Genomic DNA, 25610 nt, shown 5'->3' on the forward strand with positions numbered 1-25610 from the left:
TCTACATTACAAATGCCAGACCAGCTCACATAGTGCCCCCTTTTTCACATGGCGTTCAAAGAGCGGAATCACCCTTTAGTTCCCAGACATGTCGAAGAAACCGTTTAAAAAAAAACCAAAAAAAAGAAAGAAAAAAACCAAAAAAAAAAACCTCTCAGGATCGATCTGAGGTCTCGTCGTTGTCGCCTTCCGCCGTTGGTTTGAGGTTAGAAAATGGCACTCGTTGCGTTACATTCATTCGCAGTGCTCGTTCCTCCCCCTGTCTGTCTGTCTGTCTGTCTGTCTGTCTGTCCCACACACTCCAACACAGGCCAGGCTGTCCACCACGGGTCAGGGCAGTTTAACAACGGAACAAAAGTGAAGCTGTCCCCTACAACAGGGTTTCTTAAATGTCTCCAGCCCCCGAAACTGTATGAATTCACTCTCGCTCTACATTACAGGCTCTTTAAAAACATACTAGTGATCTGATGTCGGGACTCAAAAGAAACGCGTGTGACCCAGAGTTTTAAGAAACGCTACTTGGGATCGGGCTTTGACGTTCCCTCCTTGCGTGGGTTGAGATACAGATTTTAAAGGAGGGGCGGAGTCATTCCTCAAGCCTCAAAGTATTATCTTCCAGCTCGCATTTGGACGGGCACATGGCTGTACCTCTGTTCTCGATGAGCGCTTTTACATGCACACAGTAATCCAGCCAGCAGTTCAGCTCCCAATTCAAGTCTTATTCAGGACAAGCTGTTCATCCCTTAACACATGAATAAACCCAATATTCCAAATATTGACATGGAAGGCAGACTGCAAAAACCCAACAGGGAAAAGGTGTATAAAAGCCTCTGTATACCAGTTAATATCCCAGCTGAGCTTATTGAGGTTATTGAAAAAGTGGCATGGTATTCAAAATGAATATTAACAGCATATGAATGTCCCCAGTTGACGTATTTTTTTGTTGTTTTGTTTGTTTACAACTGTGGCAGCTCGACAACTTCCTTTTTTTTGGGGGGGGGGGGGCATGTGAATGTTTCACCAAACACACAAACGCATCTTAAACGCTTTTTACCAATTCCTGTTTTCTCATACGGTCTAAAACAGTGAAATCAGTCCATAGCTCAGACTTGACTTGTAAAGTGTTAAATCTGCAGCTGCTCCATAAACAATGAATGAGACTGATTTTGTGAAGCTATAGAATGTTTAAGTTTTTATAGTCCAATGAACTTTAATCAATAGTAATGTTAGAAATTCTAAAAAATAAAGTAGACCCTTTTCCTTAGGAAATATTACTAGGGTGAGACTGATATATCCGTCAATATCAATCTTTTATTAAATATTGGCTACCGGCTACATAAAAACACTATAAAACCTGCAGTGAAAGTGTATTTTCTTTGCACATTTTAGTTATGCATTTAATTATTCAATCATGTTTTTTGTAAATTAATTATGTTTCTCCTACAATGCTTTAACCCACCTAAAAGAATTTCATTAGTCTGGACTTCAGTGGAGAGTTTTAGTGTCCCATGATGGTCTAGATGCTGTTTCAGAGGCTTTTCCACCCTGATAAGAATAAAACTCAGGGAGAAATACTCAATACTTGCAATTTTGTGGCACGGAAATTTAAAGACATTGAATATCGGCACAGAATATCGGCTAACGGCAGCTTCAATACAAAAATATAATTATCAATATTCGTCAAGCCCTATGCCTGGGTGTTCACATAGTCACCTTTCCCCATTCATTGTCTATGGAGCAGCTCAAGTTTTTTGAATTCTGATGACAAGTCAGGTTTAAGTCTTAGCCCAATTCAAACTGGATATGTTTTAGTGGGGGAGATTCTGTAATTGTATTCATTACCAACGACGTCTGTCATTTTAATCAAGTACAAATCTGCTGTGTGTCTAATTTTCACAGTAGTACAGAGAGTAAAGAAAAAAATCCAGAGAAAACCGACTGTTTGGCAAGCTAAGAGTTCATCTGATTATAGCAATGCAGCCTTCTGGGATTTCATACCTAGTATGAAAAAATGACAATACAAGACTTCAGTGAAACTAATCCAGCTTGAATAGTGCTTTGAGAGGAAGATTTCCGTGTTCGCAATTCCTACTAACTGGGCTGAGCTAGGAACCCAAAGGAATGACTTATACCAACTCTTAAAATTAAAGACCTATTAGTTAATGTGAAGGAGAGCATCTCCCTTCTACTCTCGCCTCCCTTCCATTTCCTCTTTCTTTAAAAAAAAAAATAATAATAATAATTGAACTCAAAATTAACACCACTCTGAGAGATAGTTGGATGAGAGAGTGAGAGAACTACTGCTATGGCACTTTTTCATACTTGGAGTTTTGAACTTAATACGTTAAGATGGAGAAAGAATAGAGGCTTTGCGGTTGCATCCAATTCTCCCCAAATCTCCTGGCAGCCATGGCTGCCACGGCACCATCTTGGAGGACTCATTCAATAATTGGCTGTTCTAATAGCGGCTAAATATACAACAACTGGGCTAGAAAAAGAACAGCAGCTGACAAGAATACAAGTTAGCTCCATAAAGTAGCGTTGCAGTTAAAATTCATGGTCTGATAAGGTACATTTGTTTCCAAATTTAAGTTACTCATAGTCAACTGTTTTTAGCCCTTACTCGAAAGCACAAGTTGTATTTTGAGTAGTGTCAGCTCAGTTAACTTAAATAGCTGATTTCACAAAGCAATTGATGTTAACGTTAACAGGCTATCTGTTAGTGAGCTAGCCATTTAACAAGCTAGCCGACAAGTTGACATTATCTCAACACAAAATCGGTCAGATATATAAATGATGAAATGATAAAAAAATTGTCAACAATAGCACAGATATTAACCATGTCTATTCAATTCTGCTGAGATGACTTAGTTGAAAGTTCAGAAATGCAATCAGCTCTTCTCAGCCATTGTTATGAAGACCTCCAATATGGCTGCCAGAGAGTATATGTCACCTGAAATGTCTCTATAGGAAAGTGAAGGTTCAGGAGGTGTACAAGTAATGTTGTAGGCCTATTCTTTGTTTATGCTCCTTTTTTGGCTGTTATAAGGAATGGCAAGTGTGTACTGTGTTTGTGTGTGCGTGTGTGTGTGTGTTAAGCGGGAGAACATTGTGTGACTCTGGTGACCTCATCCTTCATCTAGCATGCTACACCTAGCTAGCGCTTCCCTTGCGATCAGTCACTGCGACGGCTAGCTCGCCCTTCAATCTCTCATTAGAGATGCTGGGTCCACTCTGTGGGGTTAGTGGACGTTTCTCTCCAATCATTTATTTTCTTAGTGCTGTGTTTCAGCCACCTAGTGCATTTTTTCAGGGCTTTGCTAACAGAACTGTTCAATCACCAGGGATGCAACGGCTACCTAGCGCTTCCATCAGTCATCAGTGATGCTGAGGTCTACCATAGCTGACTCTCAATTTGTGCAGCTAGCTTGAGATTCTCTTCAATCATTTGTTTGTGTTATGACCATCTAATGACCATCTGGCCTGCTAATATAACAGTTCATGAGTCATCAGGGATGCAAAGCCTGCTGTCATTGACTTTCTCAATCTGTGCAGCTAGCTATCTCTTCATGGGTGTAACGTTAAAGGTCATAGTGTTTTTTTTAATCTCCAATGTTGCAGGTTTTCTAGCTACTGTTACTCTTTCAATTTGAGCAGGTAACCATGGCTAACCCTCCTCAATCAATTTTTAGGTATGTTAAAGCTATTTAATGCATTTTTTTCTTTCACAGTTGTTTTCAATGGTGCCTCTTCTCCAATTGTTGATTGGATCAATTTCATCAGACTGTCCAAATCTTACATGCTAGAGCAATCTAGCAAGACTTGCTGTTCTGCATGTGCATGCTAGGACTGGCTTATTTATATTTACTCACCATGCATGCTAAAGCTTGCTAGCAGTTCCCACCATACATCAGGTTTGCTACAGCTATAGCAGCTAGCAATTTCCCTTTCTAATTGATCAAATATGTCAGGTGCTGGCCAGCACTTCTCTCACTTTATTCACGCTAGAGTTGGCTTGCATTTGTCCCTTATCATCAATCAGCCAACTGAGCTGCATGGCAAGTTCTTCATTAGCATTCATCCTCAGCTGTCAGCTACTTAGCATTGCCCTGCAATTACTTGACTATTTACCCACAGTGCAATTACATGTTTAATTCAATGGGTGGTTCTTCCTTTGCCCCCATGTCATTTCTCTGGAGAGCAGTGCTTGAATTGGGCTGATACACTGTCCCAGTAGTTCTGATTTTTACATGCACAGTGGCACATACTGTGCTGTGTACCAGCTCCTTGTGGTGCATTTAGGAACACACAGGCACGTTGTAGTTTTTCAGTGTGTAACCTGACAAGTCTGGCTTAATTACTCCTTAGATCTTGCTGCAAGATTGATACCTCTGTCCTCTTGTTGGACCTAAAGCTGTACAGAGGGCTTGAAGTGCAACATGACTAAAAATGCAAGCGCGTAGCGAGAGAGAATTAGCCTTTAGGCAAATTCATTCAAATGCCAGCTTTAACCTGTAAAGAGTACAATATTCATCCAAATGTGAAAAGCAGGCAGGCTACCGTGGCTCGTATTTTAAAATGGCTATTTTAAAATGACACTCTATCCCTTTAAAATCCCTTGGTCATTATATTGTGTTGCATGGGAGGGATTTTGCATTTCTCCAAATGTCCCTTACACTTATTGTCGTTAGGCTTTCCAGCCAACATCAGCATTTCATTTTGTTTCAAGGTTCTCTTCCATATCTTGTGAAATTTATTTCAGGCATTGGCTAGGGCTACAAAAACAAGGTCATGTTGCTTTTTATATGGGTCTAATAAATCTTGAGTCCAAGTGCAGGCAATCAGTCCGTTAGCCTATATACAATATCTTGACTATATTCCAAAACACTTGGAAAGCCTAGGCCTAATTACTTAGCGTGTGGTTGTGTGTGTGTGTGTGTGTGTATATATGTGTATAGTGCACATGGATATATTTGTATGTGTGTGTGTGCTGTCGATCAACTGTTTGTGTCTAATTTGCAGATACCAGCAGCTACTTCAATAAGACATGGCAGAGCTGGGATGTGGGGCAAGCTGAGAAAGAACAAGCAAGAAGGCGGAGAGCAAGTGGCCTGGCAATACAACTCCAATATGGATTTTTTCCCCAGTGTTGTGGTGAAAAAAATGATGTTATCTGAAATGTATGTTTTGTTTTTGTTTTTGGCTTGTTTTTTTACAGAGAAAATTATCCCAATGATGAACAGTGCTTCAACAACAGGCAAACCCAGAAAAAAAAACACAAAAACAACAACAAAACAAAAAAACACAAAAAAACCAGACCCTATAGCCCACGAGCGTGATATCTGATAATAGCCTTGGAACCTCTTTTTTTGTTGTTTTTAATCCCAAATCAAGCCCTGTGGTTCAGTTCATCCAGAGAGGCAAACAGTCTGGAGGTAACAGATGTAATTATTTTATTCAATTTAAACCTTAAGCCAAAAAGCAGCCCTCCCTCTGACAGATTAGATTTTATCCAACCCACCCCCCCCCACCCCCCGCATCCAGCTTGTCTACCGCAGTGTTATGTGGGGTAACAGTAGTCTGCACTCATTATTTTGAATGACTGCACAGTGCCTGTGAGCGAGCCAGGAGGGGCAGGATGTATTCTCACAACAGAGGCCTCCGCACATCTACGCTTTAGCGACGGGAAAACAGGGGAGACAAGCGTTTCAGCTACCAAGTAGCATCTCTGGCGCCGGCGTACAGATTTCTCTATCTGAGCACAATAGGCTCGCCATCCAGGGTATTCCCTCTCTCTGTCTGTTTTTGAAGATCACCATTTTACCCCCCCGCGGTGACTCCTAGCTCTTGAGCGACTCCGGATCCGACTGCGGCCTGTGCTGCCGCGTGACACATTCCTACTCGCTAAAAAAAGGGGGGGCCGCGCAGACCTAAAGATGCTAGCGAGGCGTGCCGGAAAGGCATCGCGGCCTCGTGTAAGACGGTGTACTGAAGGCGTGTGCGGACGCAAGGGGTGAACCGTGCCGCTGAGTAGCCCGGAACTGACAGTCCAATATAAAAGATAAGACAGTAGATACAGTAGAGAGTCGTCGGTATAAAAGGAGAAAAAGGGGCAAAAAAACGGAAGCAGTAGCTCTTTAGCGCGAGGTAAGCAGGGTTGACTCGTTCTCAGCTGCTATGGGAGGCCCTTCCTCCTCTTTCCCATAATGCAATGTGCCCTCCAAATATGGTCAACCTTGGCCGATGACGAAAACCTCGGTGAGAAGTGGATCATGGGAAACTCCCGGGTCGATCTACCCCGGACCTATCTCTCTCTCTCTCTTTCTTCCTCCCTCTTCCTCTCCTCCACCTGCTGCGAGTTTTCAGGCCAAACAGGATAAGAGCTCCTCTTAATGCGATCTGTCAGTGCTTGGCCTTGTGGCTTCTATTAGTCATTTATAGGCATTCATCATTAAACAGCTGTATAGAACCCGGCTGTACGAAAGGGGGATAATAAGGGGGAAAAGAAACGCTACGTAGCCCAGAGATTTCACTCGTCTACCGGTTTCCTCTGCTTCCCTGGCCCCTCCGTTCCTTCATTCCTTCGCGTCTTTTGTTTCGTCGCCATGGGCGTCCGCGGCGGTCACACAGACAGCGCTCCCTCCCAATTAAAGAAAAGAAAAACGGGAAATGGAATAAACAGTGCAGGTAATTACTTCTATACGGCAAAGTGGTCTTTGACTAGTAGCAAGAGAGGTGAGAAGTAAACCCAATAGGTAGAATAGCAAAGAACATTGATCTCAACTGAAGGTACAATGAGTTTGATTGATACAGTGTAATGTGATTTAACCACTATCAAAAAGTAGTACCAACACACAGAGTACAAAACTAGTCCTTATATGCCCAGCTCCACTCAAGCTATATTATGTTATGCACGAAAGTTTACCATATCCCCAGTCCCTCCCCGTCCTTGTCACTGTCCCCCCGCTCACAACCCCACAACATCCACAACCCGGAACTACATTTCCCATAGTCCTGTGAGGGTGCGTGTTTTCCTGTAATCCAATCAGGAAGTAGTGTTCCATCTGAAGCTATTCCAATGCAAAGGGGGGAAGGAGGGGGGGTGAAAATTATTCTTAATAATGACATAATCAGCAGAGCAGCCATCAAGCAGATAAATTGTCATGCGCATCGTGCTAAAAATATCCAATTATCCTTTGTCCCCCAGCTCTCTGTGTTGAAGTTGTAACTGCCAGAAAGCCGGTGGTTGGATCCCCGCTTCCCTCTGGTTCAGTCCTGCTGGCAGATTTGCAGTATAGATGCCCCCCAGAGAAGAGGGCTTAAACAGCATTGGTGCTTAGTGTACAGATCTAGATATGTAAATAGGTTCTATACAATAAAATTGTTCCCAATCCTCAAAAATAAATGGATGAAAAGTATCTGTGACATTTTTTTTTTTTCCTCAAAATGTTTCCGTTGTGCATACAGGTTTTCTTTTTTCTTGAAGTTTTCTGTCCTTCCTTGGCTCCCCGCTCGATTGTTTTTCTTATCTTACATAGCCTCCGTTTATGAAGTTAACACATGCCTAAATTGGTTTGCGCGGCATCCACTCTCTGCCCCACAAAAGAGTAATCTACAGTTTGATGCCACAGGAAAACAATATGTTTTCTTTCTTTTACAAAGCGCTCCCCTCTTCTCACCTCCGAGGCGTTTCTGATGCTCTATTCTGCTTCCAGATAATACTGTCAAGCAGTCATTTGTCAAAAGATCCCGAAGGCCATATCTGTCGCTAGAAAGAAAAAGTAGTTTACCTTGTTTTGCTGCAATACCAGAACAAAAATAATAATAAAAAAAAAACATCCTCCTCTTTGTTTTAGCTTGTGAGGTTGTTTTTCTTCAGCTCCTTATTTTATCTGAAACATATTTTTTTTTTTTTTTTTTGCTCCTCGTCTCGTATTTTTCTACAAAAACATAATTATTCTTTTTTTCTGGTCCAAGCCCCCCGAACAAAAAAATCCCTTCACTATATTCCCTCAGGTTTTAACAGGGTATAGTAGAATCCCAGCGTAATTCCACGGGTGTCTGGCCACTCCGGGCTGGCTTCTCCGCTCCTGATGTATCTGTGTCTGTCAGCATGTCGGCCTTACGTCTCTGCGTCAGCGATAGCGTTAGCTTGTGCCTCAGCCATCAGAGTCCTGCCTGCATGGGTGCGTCCGCGGGGCTATACCCGGGTGGTGGAGTGTGAGTGTGGGTGCGGGTGGGGCAGGGTGTTATTCTGCCCGCTGCTGGGGAAGGTGTTGAACGAGTGGAGCGAGGCGAGCCCCCCCATGGTGCTGGGGATCATGGTAATGGTGTTCGGCGTCATGAGCGGGATGTCGTCCGGCGAGCGCCTCATGGCCAGAGTGTAGTCTGGTGGGCAGGCAGTCCTCAGCACCACGTCGTGCGGGTGCAGGGAGTCCCCCACCCCCCGGCAGTCCCGGTCCAGGTCCGAGTGCTGCTTCATCTGCAGCGACATGATCTCCTCCTCCTGGGTGTGGGCCAGGTCGTTGGCGGCGCTCCGCTGGGGGCTGCAGCGCCGGTGGACGTCGTGCCGGCGCTTGTCCTTCTTGTAGTAGAGGGCGGCGAAGGCCAGGATGTTGAGGAAGAGCAGGGAGGCGCCCACGGCGATGGTCACCGACAGCTCGGTGGAGTAGTCGCGCTGGTCCACCAGGTGCGGCTGGTTGTGGCTGTCGTGGGTCTCGGTGGGGAACGGGGTCGGGTTGGGACGCTTGGTCACCAGAACCTTGGTCTTCGGGGTTCGGTTGGTAGCCTCCGGTGGGGGGATCTGAGGATAGGAAGAATAATAATAACTAGGCATGGGACGATATGCTTATCTCACGATACAATTCAATACGCAATATGGGGTTCACGATTCGATACAACCAAGACACAATTTAATACATAAAAGTTCAATGACAACAAAGTCTGACTGTGCAGATGTATGTTGATTTCTGAGGCACAAATCTTTCTAGCAATGGAATGTAAACAACAATCCATCTCATTTGTGATTACTACAGCAGAATAAAAAGGAGCTAATATCACGATACGTATTGTCACATTTTTGTATCGCAATATATTGAATTTCGATATATCGTCTCATCCCTAGTAATAAGTATCAAAGTAGTTTGAATCCCTGGCTGGAAAACGTGGGTGGGGAAAATCAATGAGTAACCTTCTCTCCTCCCTCGATAACTACTGTTGAGGTGCCCTTGAGCAAGGAACTGAACCTTCAACTGTTCCAGTGGAGCTGCTCAGTGGCCACCAGTAGAAGACTGTGGCTATACTGGGCAGCTCCCAGGTCTGAGTGTGTGGAACTGAATGAACGTGAAACTAGGGTGTTGCTGCAAAAGAGCATGGAGCTCAGTCAAATTTCCCCAGATAAATAAAGGCGAAACCCAAAAAATGTGTCAACAGTGAAGGTTGCTTTTGAAATATAATCCATTGCAGATTACAAAATACCTGCTTAAAATTGTAATCCTGGGACCCTGAATCTTAGTAATACTTTATTTTACTGCTCATTCTTTACAGTTGTTATAGTTGTACTAATGTATACTATTGCCAATGCCGCTACTGCAATTGTCTATTGTATGTCTTGCACTGTCTCATAGCGCACTATGTGAGGCACTATTTCGTAAAAGTCCTGTACATTTATTCTGCTATTTTTGTTGAATAAAAGTCCCATTAGTTCTCATTATTTATTAATGTCGATTCATTCTTTTATTCAACCTTCCCTTCTGTCAGTCGCTAGGTTTTTATATCTTCAAATGGTTCTTTGGCTTGGAGAGTAGGCTAAGAAGTGACTGAGAATTATGAAACCACACCATACATTCCAGTTTCACCTGTTTATTATGCTGCCTTCAGGTTCTGCCAGTAAAATCATAATTATGAGTTCAGTGCACATAAACAACCAAAAGTGGTAAATATGACTGGGGAAGTGGGAATTTTCGATGACACCTGACGTGCCGAGATCTGACATTTAGGGAGCGAAGAGCATGGAAGCCCTGTCAACAACTGATAGTAAAAGTGATGTGTATGACAACTTTGGCTAATAATTAATACATCAATTGCATGCCTGAGGTGAAGTTTCTCCTCTTCATTCTGCCACTGTTGCTCTGTGCCGCTTTATTCCAAAGCGGCACAGAGCAGGCACCAAAGACCTTCTCTTTTGATCTTATTTCCAACCACAAACACTTGAATATGCAACAAGTCTCATCATATCCAATCTCAGAAGCTTACAGAGAGCTCTTGAAGGCAAGATGAGACAACTGTCCGGCCAAATAACCACCTGAATATTACATTTTAAAAATCCTTTATTAGGTTTTATGGCTCTTAGATACACCCAACCTTGGCAGCGGAAGGGTTAGTTGGGTAGTTAATTTTTCGTAAAGTGGTTGAGCTACAGATGATTTAGTACCAACCTTGGTGGTGGTGGGGATGAGCTGGGTGACCTCGTTGAGGCTGTGGAGATGAGGAACCAGCTCCAGCCACAGGTTGACCTGAGGAGAGGACGAGAGGAATGTAATGGGACAGAGGATAACAGAAACAATAGAATTCAGTAGAGCAGAAAAGAACAGATCAAAAGTAATGCTACATCTAATGGTGAAAAGTGGGGTACTGAACTGGCCTTCTACTATTGGCTGGTCTTTGTGCCATGTCACCACCTGTTGTACTCTATAGAAGGTGACATCACCTGTCACAAAGTCCAGCCAATAGCACATGGCCAGTTCAGTACCCTACTTTTCGCCTGTAGGTGTCAGGTTTCACCACAGATTCGGGTGGGGTTTAGCTACTCTTTAAATTCAAATGTTAACCATCTCGACCCATCGTGATGAAAATGTAAACCTGACCATTGGCATGCCAGTATCTTCCACTTTAACACGGTCCAGGAGCTTTGCTTTGTGTATAGCAAAATTTATTACTGAGGTGCAAATTTTACTTGCCCACTAACCCACAGCTCATACCTTTCAGACCAACTAAGTGCAACATTTTCATCCTCACATAGAGTCTGAATGGAGGATAATGGAGATGGTATGAGGATAGCTGCCAAATATCCTCACCAGGCTGCTGCCCAAAATCCATAAATTCCACTGCAGGTTGACTCACATCAGTGTTCGGTTCAAAAAGGACAAGTATTAAACAGCAGACCAACATTAAAAACCATACATACAGTAACATGTGACTCTATGTGACCTGACTGTACCTTGTTGGCGCGGTAGTGCTCCTTGACGCGGGGCTTCAGCCCTATGTGCAAGTACAGCTGATCTTTCTGGTTGTAGCGTGTCCATGCCACCTCCTCAAAGCGGTTGGGCTTGGTGTGGATGAACTTGGTGTCCTGGGGAACTGGCTGGTTTGGGTCCCTAGGAAGGAGAGTAATGCAGAATGGAGCCAACAAAGTCAGAATTTTAGGACTGCTAAGATGTCCCAATAAGGTATCTGAATGGTTTAATCAAATGGTTTCATCACAAAGCACTAGACATTGATCTTGACAGTCAAATTCCTTGTGTGTGCAAACTTACTTGGCCAATAAAACTGATTCTGAAACTTGTCACCTTGTGGCTGTTATTATTGAGGGGGACAGGAAGAACTGAAGAGGAGCAGTCACTCAGTGGACTGGACCTTTTGAGACTTGACTGGTTGGTTATTAAAATTTTAATTTTGACTTGTAATGGTCACACCTCCCCTGGGCTAATCAATGTAATTTTTAAAATGCCATTGGTGAGATGCATCGTTCCCCCAAGTTTAATCAAAATCCAATCAGCAGTGTCTGCCATATTGTGTGTGACGGACAAACAAACGGATTTGGAGACCGATCCATGCTGCTCTCAACAAGCAAGCAGCAGTTACTACTCAGTGTGTTTTGAAGGTTAAAAAACTAGGTTTAGATATAAAAAAACAAACATACCTATAAATGCTATTCAATTATATAAATTCCACCTCTGTAGCAACAATAGTTTTGTCACAACAGGAGATAAACCATTTTATTGCCCACATAATACTGCTTTTTGACTTAGTAGGGCAGCAAAGTCTACTGCCACGATGAAATAAAAAAGCTCAAAAAAGCTACTATTTCTGCTCAAGTATGCTCGAGTATATTGTAAAATACAGATGATCACCTCAAATTATGATACTGATTGGAAGCAAAGGTCTTAAGAAAGCCAATAACTTCAAAAATGTTCCTTTATGAGTTTTACTTTCACGCCAGCAATCAGTTTTCTGGCAGAAGGTGTCACATTTTTCAAACGGTGCCTCATGTCTCATTTTGGAGTCATTTTGAACCACTTTATACATAATTTATGCAACAGGTAGTTTCAGCCAAGGAATGTGTTTAGGTAGCAGATGCAATTCAGCTGTGCTGATAAGTTTCATAAATCCCATGCTTCATTGGCTGTTCTGCCAACTTTTGAGGCAACCAGAGAACTAGAGAGTCTTTAATTCTTGTGTATGTATACTGCTGTTAGTAACCGCTGAATACAAGCCATAATACCCACAGGGGCGTTCTGTACTGTGAATGTTGGTACTTGGGTCAGCAATGCCAACCCCATGCAAACTACCTTCTTATATTTAACATGTACAAGGTAGCTACAGAGCACATTCAGCATGGGATGCTGTGCTGAATAGACCCACTTACACTTAATCTGAGCAGAATAGAGCCAGCCATGTGAGCTATGGAGGCCCATTCAGACCCAGTGAGCGCCCCATTGTCTGAAAGCGGCATATGGAGCCAGCCAGACCTCATCAGGAACACGCTTAACCATTCAAAGTGGTGGCATAAATCTCCCAGGTACCCGGCGTTCCACGTCAATTTGGGGTTATATATGTAGATCATTAGTGTCTTTCTGTTCCCCTCAGGGCTATTGGGCAGTGCGCAGAAAGAGCCAATGTCCCCCCATTACGCTCTCGAAAAACAATTACTGCCATGACTATATGCTGAAAGGCAATGTGAGACAGAGGGTAGAAAAAAGGATTTTAATTTTGTCCCATCGAGAATGCCACTCTTCAGGCTACTACCATTAATTAAGAATGTATTTGAAGATAGGTAGTGGGTATCTGCATGGAATAACAATTACCCTGTACAGCCCATGAAACACTATCACAGCTCAACATTCTTGGTTATCTAATGTAAGTTAATATTGAGCAAACCCAATTACAATGAAAATTGCCAACCGGTACAGCACATTATGTGATAGTAATTGCATGTTGATCAAGCGCTTCTACAGTAATTGCCCACAAAAAATTTGTTGTAATAACTCATTGGCTGACCTTTCACACAACCATATTATGCGTATGAATGCATTTTGAAGCTTGTAAATCAAGCTGCTCCATAGACAATAAATAAAAGACAGCAAAATTTGTGTATCAGGAGAATGTTTGAGTTTATAAACCCAAATGAACTATATTCTAAACTGGTATATTATGAGATTGAAACCAAAAAAATGTAATCTTCTCTTTCCAGAAAATCCCACTTGCTGCTCTCTCTGTGACATTTACCATCTTTCCTATTTCATTCTCTATGGAGTAGCTCCAGACTACATTCTGATGACATCAAATGTTTGAGTTAGTTCTCAGCAGCCTGTTGCACCAGTTGAACGTGCACTCAATCGTAACTTAGGGTGTAAAGTCAACACTAAATGTTACATTGAAATTAATTAGTTTGACACAATGCTTTGTGTTTGTTTAGTCGCACCATGGAGACTTAAAGTACATCTTAACTAGTAGAGTGTAAAGAGACTACTAACCAAAACATTGTCGCAGATAGTGACATTTTCACCTTCAATTTCTCCTGCCTCAATTAATGATAGCCTAAGCTAATATTAGCTATGCGACAGCGAAAGCTAGCTGATTCAACTTAACCAAATTTTAACAAATAGGTATCCAGGCATTAGGATTAATTTGTAGTTTATCTCCCAGTCTCACTACAGCCACAAACAGATATACATATAGATGTAACTAATACAGACAGCAATAGTGACATTAAGATGTTTAACCATTCATTTCAAAAGGGAAAAAGCTATGTAGGCCCAATGCAATTCCCCTATCACCACTAGGGTGGAAACACATTGTCTATTTTATTGTCAGCTAGCAAAAATTCTAGTTTGGTTTGTCATTACTTCAGTGATCTAATTGTATTCACCATGCAAACAGCTATTGGATAGGTGTAAGTTATAACTTATGTCTACATTGGAACTATTTCTGTTAAAACTGTTAAAATTTTAGTAATGCATAAGCTTGGACTTTAGAATTTACGTTCAACCGATGTAAACAGGCTGCTGGTTTCTGTCTTTGGCAGAGAGTTGTTCATGTTCACAAATATTGATGGGACTGTCCTGGTCCATAGGGAGAACATCTATAAACATTCGGTGATATTGGCCATTAGGAACCAAGGTTGTAGCCTCATCTTACCCTGTCTTGGCGAAGTTGGTCCAGTAGGTCATGACCACAGCGCTGAGCATCACGTCGTTCTTAGAAAAGTTGCAGGGAAACAGCTCTGTTGGTCCGATCATCGGCAGGCCAAACACGTATGGGATCTCATCCCCATGCGCCGCGTCTGCCCACGGTGGCACCTAATGATCAACAGATGAATCAAATTAGATTAGAATTATTACCTTTATGGTACAAATACAGGACATCAAAAGGTATTATTTTGCGGCCGAGACACAATTGTTACTGTGATAATACACAGACACAGAGAGATCAAAAGAAGCAGAGAAAATGTAATATTTTTCAAAAATGAAAGAGGAAAATTAGATAAGTTTTTAATATTATTTTCCCTACCATTACTGGACCATTATTCAGAGAGACAACAGATGGGAGAGAGTGGGATGAAAAAGGCTTTGAGCTAAATTTGAATCTAAAATGTCAAAGTACACGCTCTGCACCATAGCCTGCTGAGTAACAAGCATGCCAAAAGAATGGATTTCTGAACAAAAACTCTAACCCTAACCCTAAAAAGTATTATGCAGAACCTAGGAATGATGTCACAGAAGCCACCGATACTGAGAAAAACAACAACTAACAACTGGAGGTTAGTGGTAACTCGAATAAAACTTTATAAAGTATTACTTGGAAAATAAAAACGTTTCCCGCTTTGTGCCGTAAATCAATCTCCCTTTGTGCCGTATCAGATTTCCTGGCAAACCCAACTGGCTGGCTCATAATGTAAAATGCAGAGTGGAGGCCGCTAGAGGCTGACAGTCTTCTCTGTGATGGTCTTGTTTGTTTATGGTAATTATACTAATGTCTCAAAATTAATGTGGCCATGATTTATTGATGCTGAAATGCTACACGTAGCACCTTTAAACATATTGCATACAGGCGAAGCCAAGTCTGCTCTCTACAGTCTATTACTGGAAAGCTTTTCTCTGTGAGCTGTGAGTGAAAGCATTACCCAGAATCCACCAATGTGAAGATGGAGTACAGGTTTAGCTGCATTTTGTTCCTGTCTTATCGCACTGTTAATTATCCAAAAAAGGAGTGGTAGCCTCGAATACTACCCAGAAGGCCAAATCGCCCACCTGTTCTGTCTGACAGTGGTGGTAGAAGGCGTAGAAATAAGTCGGCGACCCAAAGCTGGAGTGCAGGTCGGCTGTGGCGACGGCCGGCGCCACCCACTGGTGATCGGTGAACAGCGCCAGCAGCGTCTTCCGGCGGGTCTCCGGGTTGTGCCTGTCGGCCCAGTCGGTGTACATGAACTTGATGGTCTCCCGCAGGATGTCTTTGCCCTCCGGGTAGCCGTACAGGTCGTCCACGAAGCTGGACACGGCGTAGTCGAAGTCGTTGGCCTGCACGCCGTTTTCGTTGTCCACAATCAGCTCCACGAACTTTAAGCCCTCGCCCTGGTTCACCCCCAGCATGATGTCATAGTTCAGGAACTCACCTGTGAAGGCAGATGCAGGGCAGAGATAGTTGCGAGAGTACAGAGAGGGATTTAATAGCATCTCAAAATTCAACATTTGAAATTGGAATGAGTTGTTGAAAAGAAAAGAGAAATCTAAATTATCATCACATATCTGAAAGTATAACAAGCATGCACAGAACAGCAGTGCATGTAATATCAACACATCACCCATAACCAATCAAAAGCCCAAACACTCTCACAAAGTACTGACTTATGCACTGTTTGTTATTATGCCATTTCTTCCCAGCTGTCTATTGCTTTCACACTTTGTAACCCTTCTTGGTCTGCCTGCTGTTTTTAATTTATGCCCATTGCGTTTTGTGTGCATCACTGAATTGCCTCCAAGGAGAGAGTTAGCTTTCCATGAAGAAAAAACAAAACAAAAAATAACAATAATAATATGTGGGCGACCTGTCAATAATCTGCAGAGTTTTTCTGCAGTCCTTGTTTCATGGAGTCTCTGTCACAGTATTCGGCAAATCGCGGATAACTGGGAAGACCTAAGCAGTTCTCCGTACGAATAATTGCGTTTTATCGTATCGAATCGCACCTTGCTCCATGAGTATCTGAGGGTCGTCGGGTATCACATCCCCGTCGATAACAGGTCCGAAGGCGATGTGGTAGCGGGCCGGCTGGATGTCCTGGTCCACCAGCTCCTTGTAGTGTTTCCTCTGAAGACACTCCACCAGCTCCACGGTGTCCTGCAGGTTACAGCCCACCTTGCGGGCCAACATGCGGGCGTACTTGGCCGGCTGGAAACTGACCGCCCAGCTCGATAAAGCCGTGCCGCTCTGGGCTATGGCCCGCTGGAACAGGCCTGGACACGGGACGAAGAGGGGAAGAGTGGAAATGCAGGGTAAAGGAATGCGCGAAAAGGAGCAGATTCACAAGCTTTCGAGCAACGAAAACACCTATCCTCCAAAATCACAGGGCATCGAACTCAGCAGACACACAAAGTCAATGGAGAGAAGACAAAAACAAATGAGACAGGAGATTGAGATGGATAGGAGTGAAGGTCAGGGTCTCAAATTAACACCCGTCGAGCTCCAAAAGCTGACAAAATGAGTCTTTAGCGGATAAATCAATAAGGATCACTCACCAAGGCCGCAAACTTTTTGAGACGAAAACATTTGAATACCGTGGTTCGATACAGTCTTTGGTCTTTGCCTGTTCTCAAACTTTGTCCCTGCTGAGCCAAATTCTTTTGCTGAGCTGAAAAGTTCATTTCGAACAACGGTGAGGAGTGCAGGCCTGTCACCGCAGCAACTCAACGGGTCCCTTGCTGCAATAGTCAGCAATAATGTGTGTCACTATGCTATGTTTTTTTGGTTGTGCCTGATCTGATGGAACACACTGAAGGTGCAGTAGGCTATCTGCCAGATGCTGGCTTTTTTACCTATTGATTTTCAAATTTAAAGGGAAAGTTCAGCAGTTTTATAAGCCGACCCTATTAATCACTAATCGAGCCCCCTCTTAGAACGTGCCAAAGGTTTTTACATTAGAGCTTGCCTTTCTGTGAAATCGGCAACCACCTTGTATTATCATTTGTTGCCAATGCTAGCACAAGTCAATGGGGTGTGAAACCATACCTCTTAAAATCACTTGCAAGCCATTCCATATACTTCCATAGCTGTAGTAATAGTAGGAATACGTAATAGATCTGTCTCAAGGATTTTGAAAGCGATGGTTTCATACCCTATTGACTTGCACTAGCATTGCTAACAAATGCTAACAGGAGGCTGGTGCTGATTTCTCAGAGACAAAAACTGATGTAAAAATGTTTTGAATGTTGTGGACGTGGTTAGTGATAAATAGAATAGGCCTCTACAATCACTGAACCTTCCCTTTAAACTTTAAAGGACTGAACTGACAGGTTGGTGTCAGTTCCTCCTCTGTGTGTCCTTTGTGTTGAAATACTAAGTTTACTCAAAGTGCATGTTACAAGATCAAAACACTTTCAGACCTTGTTTGACGGCACTGCAGTGTTCACAGTATCTGTGCATTGTACATTTCAGCTTCTATTTCTCTGCTATTATGGCGTACAAACAAAATGTAATAAAATTCAACACAGCTTGCTCTGTTGCTCCCAATAGGTTTGTCATTTGCGCAACCTTGACTGAATATTTACTCATCAGGTCGTTACATGTCCGAGCAAATAATTTATTGCTAACACTGAGAAACCCAGCGTCCGCTCTCCCTCTTTCTTGCAGTATTTGTGGCAACTCCTAATTTACTGTATACTATTATTTCCAGGTAAAAATATGAAATATAAATATAAAATATGCCCCTTGGGTTTGCAAATGATTGTAAGCTCTCAGCAACTTCCTGCTGAGCAAGGTCTCCTGCAACTGCAAAAATTACTGTCGGGCAGGGCTCGACAACAGATGCGTCTAGGCGTGTGTGTGTCTGCCTATGTGTGTGTGTGGGTGTGTGAGTGTGTGTGTATGTACGTGCCTGCCTGCCTGTTTGCAAGACAGACAACAACCCATCCTGTTCTTCATGCTTGGAAAGCCTAGCATAACAAAATAAAGCGAGGGCAAACCACAGTCTGGACGGATGCTCATAGTCAGCTATTTCTTCATTTGCTCTCAACTGGTATGAACACCAGAGAAGAAGAGTGCAGACGAGTCCATCATGCTTAGCTAAAGTTACAGGGGCCGGAACCAGATTTATTTGGACCGAAATCTCTAACCTGGCAGGATGACAGGTCACCAAAACTCTGTCCAATAAATGAGCTACTTGTGAGTCATGTGACTTTTGTTTACAAGCTCTGGTTTGCTTGTAATTGGGCCGTGAGAACCTAAACGAACCAAATACAAACACACAAATAAATTGCACCCTAGACCCAGGTTTTGTAAAGTCTTTACAAAACGTTTTTAATTGATATCTGACAGCGCAAAGTGCACGTTGCAACACCGATAACCTGGTGCATGGCTGGTCTTCAGGCCACAGAAACACTAACAGGTTTTGATCTTACCTTTCGTGGAGTTGCTCCAGCGATTGCCCTCAGAGTAGTGGGACAGGGTGAGGAGGTTGACGCAGGAAGCCCCGGCGCCCGAGCCGAACACGGTGATGCGGAGCGGGTCGCCGCCGAAGGCCGCGATGTTCTCACTGGTCCAACGCAGAGCCTGGATCAAGTCCAGCAGACCATAGTTCCCCTTGGCCGCCTGGTCACCTGTACTCAGGAACCCTGCAGGAGAAGAGGGAGAAGAGAGTTGACGTTCATTTTGTCCCCGTCTTTGTTTTGTTTGACCCAGCGATGAGTCAGGTAATGGATTATGATTCTGTTGTCTGCGATAATATTACAGTTATCAATAAATAAAGGAAATTATTACTAGATCCCACCAAACTAGATCCCACCCTCATCCGCTGATCATTTTCCTCATCCTCTCGCATGCTAGACTAGATGAGAAATGGTACAAAAGTTGACTTTGGAAAAGGACAACAGAAACGTTGGGCATCATGTTTGGTTTCCTGATCATTCACAGGAGAGAAAACTGAGTTATCCGGTTTTTTGAGGGTAAGAGAGGATGCAATCAAAGATTTTGAGGCTGTAACGGAAAGTAAAATAATAAGTAGTGTACCAAATTACTGCTCTCAGGGTGTATTAAGTATGTGTATTCCTTTTGAAATGAGTAGCAAGGAATGACTAAGACATTCCTTTTTTGAGTAACAAGTTACTTGTAAGTACAAGTTCACTGCAAAGAAGCTATTGACCTCAGACAAAATATGCAGGTGAGGTAAGAAACCAGAGAGGAAAATAGAAACAATGTTTACAGTGTAAACAACAATGAAAGAAGAAAGATAAAGGATGATAGCCAGGGCAGGAGGACAGAGGAGGGGAGAACATTTGCTAAGCTGATCTTATTACTATCTAATTGCACTGTAAATACAGAAGAAGGTAACCTAATCCAAGAGTTACTATTGATTTAGCCTCTGAGGACAGAATTTTCATCACAAGGTGAATGAACACAATGTAAATCTCAATTCACTCTTCTTGGACAGACAGAGACAAATTGAGAGTAGATGCAAGGTTGTATGAAATATCTTAACACACTTTTCCTTAACAATAACAATGATCTGTGCTGATTTCAGATGCGCACCGACACACCAATGTGGCGGATGAATATGCAAACTTACTGTATGTATAAAAATATTTTACTTTCATGGATCGAGAGTTAATTACGCCCCACAAAATGGGAAGCGAAGATCACCGGGGACAGAACTATTTCATATTTCGCTTATTTTCTTTTTGAACTCCTTGATTAAAAAAAAATAATCTACTTTTGGCCCATCCGGGCATAACTGTCTGTAGATAACGAGGCATATTTCTCCGTTGTACACGGAAAACCAACAAGCCGGCTCTTTAATAATTTGCTGCAATAAAACAAGAGTTATTACCCCATAGAGCCACTTAAAGTGTGGATACGCTAAATATAACACGGACAGTCTGATTTTGGAGGGGGACATGTCTAGATCTACAGCCCAGATAAAACTTACAGTAGGCTGGGGAAGAGATAGCACCGTGCATCATGAGCATAGTCTTATTCAGAATGACATGGATTTGTTATCTTAAATTGAAACAACTGTAGTTTCCCATGTATGAACGCAATAGTGACAACAGATACAAATCGGATGTTTCAAAAGTTGTCTGCCTTTTGGTTCGGGAGCCAAAAAGCAAAGAATAAATAAAGATCGTTCATTACACGTTCCTTCCTTCCCCTCCTCCTCAGTATTCACCTATCAGCCTTATGGGAAGGTAAATTAAAGCAGTGTTGTAAAGAAAATATGGTAACACTTTCTGTGACTACCATGTCTTTAAATGGACACTCATAAGAAATTCTAATGCACTCATAATGCCATACGACCCTGCTTATAAGAAGAAAAAATGCATTATATCAGCACTCATAAAACAATATAGATATAACTTAGAATGACTACAAGCTTCTTATGAATATTTAGGACTAGCTGTGTATCAGAGGTTGTCTGACAAGATTCAAATGTATTATAATGTAATTATAATAAGTATAATGTGTTATAATTGTAATTCAGTGACTGATTTTATGCTACAAAAACACAACAAAGTATTGTGCTATATGTCTTCTTAGTATACTAAAATGATCCATATCTCATTGTTTGTGTTAAATATAATAATGCATGTTAAAGAAACCATGCAACATCCTCTGTTACATTTTATGTCTTCTAATGCATCTAAATTTGAGTCTTATTGTTTTCTTTGTAGATCTTAAAACACGCAACATTAGAAGTAACGCAAATCCAACATTCATAAGAAGCTGCTTATGATTCATTACAAGTTATATCTGTAATGTTTCATGAGGGCTTATATAATGCATCAGTAGGCATTATGTGTTCTTATGAGTACATTATAATTCCTTACGAGTCCCTCCTATACCGCCCACCCCCTCCTCTACAGTACCTCTACGCCACTGCTTCTCTCCTCGCCGTCCTGACCTCTGTCCATCTCCATCTGCCCCCCCCCCCCCCCTCCACCCCGTCTCTCCCTCTTGTCCAATTAAACCTCTCAGGTACCCGATGATCAATGCGGAAAGAGCCGCCGCCGCCGCCACCGCCGAGGTGGGAATGTAGTTCTGACGAGACGAGGGGAACCCAAGTATACCCACAGGAGAGGTCTTTTAGAGCAATTTCATGTCCACTACCCCCCCCCACGCCCCTCTCTCTCTCTCTCTCTCTCTCTCTCTCTCTCTCTGATTTACATGCTGAAAGCTCCATTACTTGCAGTAGGCATCCTGGGACCCCCCCCCCACCATCCTTACTGCCCCTGTCCTTTCCTATGTTCTTATTCCTTACTGTGTGGTGACTAAATGCCCTGCTCATTACCACGCTGTCAGTCAACAAGGGCGGTCCATTTCCGCAGGGACGCATTGAGGCCACATGTATGGAGTAAGCGTGTACTGCAGTATTAAGTTGCCAAATTTGCACATTTTTCTTCCGGCAAACTGCTCATCGGATGCACTAGAATTTGCCCAATATAGGTTTTTGAAGGATGATACTGATGTTTTGGATTGGAGTTGCAATAGCTGATATTTTGCTGGTATTCAATATGGTGAAACTTGACAATTTTCATGCCAAAAAAAAATCTAATAAATTCCAAATATTCACTGTTTCCCTCAGACTTCTATTCTTATCATTGTGGAAAAGCCTTTTTGGAAACAGCATTTAGACAATGGGACACTACTCTTCATTGAAACCCAGAATAATAATAATACTCTTGAAACATTCATGTATACTATGTGGATTCTGGTCAAAATGTCTCATTAGAATCAATTCAGTATAAGGGCTCCCCATGAACAACCAGTGTAGTATGGATCAATTCTACAACAAATATGTAATCTAACTGCATCATATCCATCATATCAGAGGTGGACCACGCTGACTGGACCAGATCTGATTATTACAGCAATAAAAGGCCAATATCAGCCTCATATATCGACAAAGTCATATATCAGTAGGTATACAACCTTAGTATGTAGGTTATACAAGATTCATGCTGTTCATAACACTTAACCTGAAGTGTATTATGAGCCATCATGAGTGTAAACCTAGCGGCACTATTGTTTTATTCTGATCACATCAGAAAATGACATGCATTACAGTATATGTCACTACAGCATACATTACCGTATGTAATGGGATTGATGTGACTGTATTATGAGATGTACAGTATGTCTATAATAGCATGTCACGTTCTGTTATTAAAATGGCTTTAAAATGCCTTACAGAGACTTCTGAATGACATTCAAGCATAGTATAATAAATTCCTGAAATTGACAGTTAACACATACTAGTATTGTGTCTTCTAATACTCATGCATAGAGCTATAAAGTAGATATCCACACACACACACAGAATCACATCACACACAGAATGCAAAAAGCTTCTGTAATATATTTTGTCATAATGTCACCAGTGCACACACACACAAACACAAACACACACGCCCACCCACACACACACGCACATCCTTAGTCTGGCAGGACTGTTTAATTGAGTTCATTCATTTTCTATTTCCTTTCCACTGGCTTATTTATTTATTTGTGTGTTTCTTGATCAAAGTCTAATCTTGTGGAAGCACCAGCAGCCATCTACAAGAGAGATTTTAATTGATTCAATTTAGCTGCGGTGCAGGGATGGGCTGGCAATCACAAAGACCGAGGCAGGAAGAATGATTAGCAAGCCAACAGTGGTGGGGCAGCGGGGCAGAGGCGCACACACACACATACACACACACACACACACACACACACACAGGCACTCGAATGCACGTCCACGCATAGACGTGCTCAGATACAAAAAGACAAACATGGGAAAACATGCATACACAGATGCATATACAAGCAAACACACAGGCACGTTTGTATTACGACACTTGTGAGGACCTTCCAGAGACTATTTCCATTCCCTAACAACCTCTAACCCTAAACTTACCATAACCTTAACCAGTCAAAACCTAATCCTAATTCTAAACTTAACCCGAAACCCAAGTCCTAACCCTAAACTGACCCGTTAAACAAGTGACAACGGGCAAAATGTCCTCACTCATAAGGGTCTCATAAGGCTAGAGGTAGAGGTTTTGAATTGATTTTCACTCACTTTCATGCGTCACAGTTGCTGCACTTTTGCCTTGGTAATGCAGCAGTATGGGACAGAGGATTTACAGACACTTGGTGCTGAACACCTAGATATGGCAGTAAAGCTGCAAGTAGGAATGCTCTGGATAGTAGCTGGGTTACTCCATCTAAACGTATCCCTACGTTTAGATGGAGTAACCCAGCTACTGGCTGTACTCTGGTTAAGGTCTTAATTCAGGCTGTTTACATGAACCTTGTGGTTAAGTCTCCTTGTTGCCATGAATAAACCAGTTAACAGAATATTCCCCCTCCCTCCTCGACTTCTTAGGTTACTTCTGACACAAGGGAGAGATGTTTCCATGCCACAGTAACTGTTTAATATGGGAGTAAACCAGGCATCTTAACCAGGTTTCTCACAATCAGAGTATGAGCTCACCAGGTTATTCTAACCCAGTTATGATGCTCAGGCTCCATGCATCCACCCAAAACCAGGTTCCTTAGGACTTTGTGTACCGAGCACTGTGATCTATCAGCTACAGCCGAATGCGGTGAAGGACTGGGGTTTCTTTCTGAACATAAAAGCAGAGGAGAGGGAGGAATACGAGTGGGAGAGGACAGAGGAGAAGATAGCAGAGGAGAGGGGAAGAAAAGAAAAGAGGAGATTGAGAAGAGGGATTACGAGAAGAGGAGCGAGTAGCGGTAGCAGCGGCTGGTAGGAGGCGGCGGAGTGGAAAGGGAAAGGGAAAGGAATAAAAACAGTTATTAAAAAGATTAGAACATGTCAGATAGTTCGGGAAACAAGGCCAGCCAGTTCCACGGTGCATTTGTGGATTAGCTGCCTTCCTTTCTTCTATGGGGAAAACAGGAATAGCCTACTAGGCTAACGTTAGCAACTGCGCCGTTAGCAAACATAGCTTATAGCATATTACACACACACACAGAAGCACTGCTTTTACAACAATGTGCTTTGTCATAAAACGCTAGCAGGCCTATGTAGTCACTGTAGTAGTCAAAGTCAATGAAAACTAAAAAGTGAGTTGTTTGACATCAAAAAACTAATTTGGATGCAAAGAGGATTATAGGAGATTCAAATTGCAGCTAAAGTGTGAAGGTTTATAGTTACTGGTAATTTTTCACAATGATACAACTAATGTGTCTGGTAATCATTTACTAATGTTCATAATAATGTAATGTAATAAATAATGTAATGCTTAATAAGCATTAACTAACCCTTAATTAACAGTTAACTAATGTGTGATTTACTAATGGTGTTCATGTTAACTAAGGTATTAGTTTATACATTATTTAATAGTTTATAAAGATGACTATTAAATATGTATAAATTAATACCTTAGTTAACACCATTAGTAAATTACACATTAGTTAACTGTTAATTAAGGGTTAGTTAATGCTTATTAAGCATCAACTAACCCTTATTAAGCATCAACTAACCCTTATTAAGCATCAACTAACCCTTATTAAGCATTAACTAACCCTTAACTTAGTGTTCCCTTATTGTAAAGTGTTACCGAAGAGTGAAATGAAAACGACATTCAGTGTGTCAGAGCGGCCAAAGCCTTTGGCGCCATGCAGTAAATATTCAGTGTCATCGCCCTTTAGGCTCCCATTAGGCCCCACACACGCTCTATTTTCCCCCCCTATGCAGGATAGATCATATGTGTCAGTGTCTGAGGTTGGCTTAAAGCCACAATCCGTGATCATTGAGACTGCGATATGGCCGCCTGGCCTCTAAGCTCCCTGGGATGACAACACAGGGGTGAACTCTGATCCAGGAATCGAGCTTTTATCCCCGCTATCTCTGTCGAACCAGGGGGAGAGAGAGAGGGGGAGAGAGAGAGAGAGTGAGAGAGAGAAAGATAGATGAAGAGAAAGATGGGATTTTTTTCTTTTTTTTTTTTCGCACACATCTATTTTTCACAGTCATGGTCTGTGTACCCTAATCCTCTCTCTGTTCTCGCTCTCTCTCTCTCTCTCTCTCTCTCTCTCTCTTTATCTGTCCTCCTGACTCTTGACGCCTGGAAAGACAGAATAAAAAAAGACTGAAAGCCAGAAGAAAGAAGAAGAAG

At 42.3% G+C, this 25610-nt stretch overlaps 1 protein-coding gene across 2 annotated transcripts in view; it reads right to left on the bottom strand.

Annotated features, from left to right (window-relative positions):
• Positions 1-8200: 8200 nt before the first annotated feature.
• nlgn1 (neuroligin 1) overlaps positions 8201-25610 on the bottom strand; it is a 180572-nt gene continuing 163162 nt past the window's right edge. For both annotated transcript variants that reach the window (XM_071514052.1, XM_071514053.1), the window contains exons 3-9: positions 18918-19103; positions 16464-16730; positions 15531-15892; positions 14419-14579; positions 11219-11375; positions 10437-10514; positions 8201-8803 (exon numbers count right to left, since the gene is read on the bottom strand). In XM_071514052.1, coding sequence (XP_071370153.1) covers positions 8201-8803; positions 10437-10514; positions 11219-11375; positions 14419-14579; positions 15531-15892; positions 16464-16730; positions 18918-19103 — 1814 coding nt within the window. The remainder of the gene's footprint in view (positions 8804-10436; positions 10515-11218; positions 11376-14418; positions 14580-15530; positions 15893-16463; positions 16731-18917; positions 19104-25610) is intronic.

This window comes from Centroberyx affinis, unplaced genomic scaffold (genome assembly GCF_046629955.1).
Source record: "Centroberyx affinis isolate AG114_WGS23_722 - 3 ecotype Tasmania unplaced genomic scaffold, CSIRO-AGI_Caff_v1 ptg007898l_1, whole genome shotgun sequence".
Classification (NCBI taxonomy): Eukaryota; Metazoa; Chordata; class Actinopteri; order Beryciformes; family Berycidae; genus Centroberyx; species Centroberyx affinis.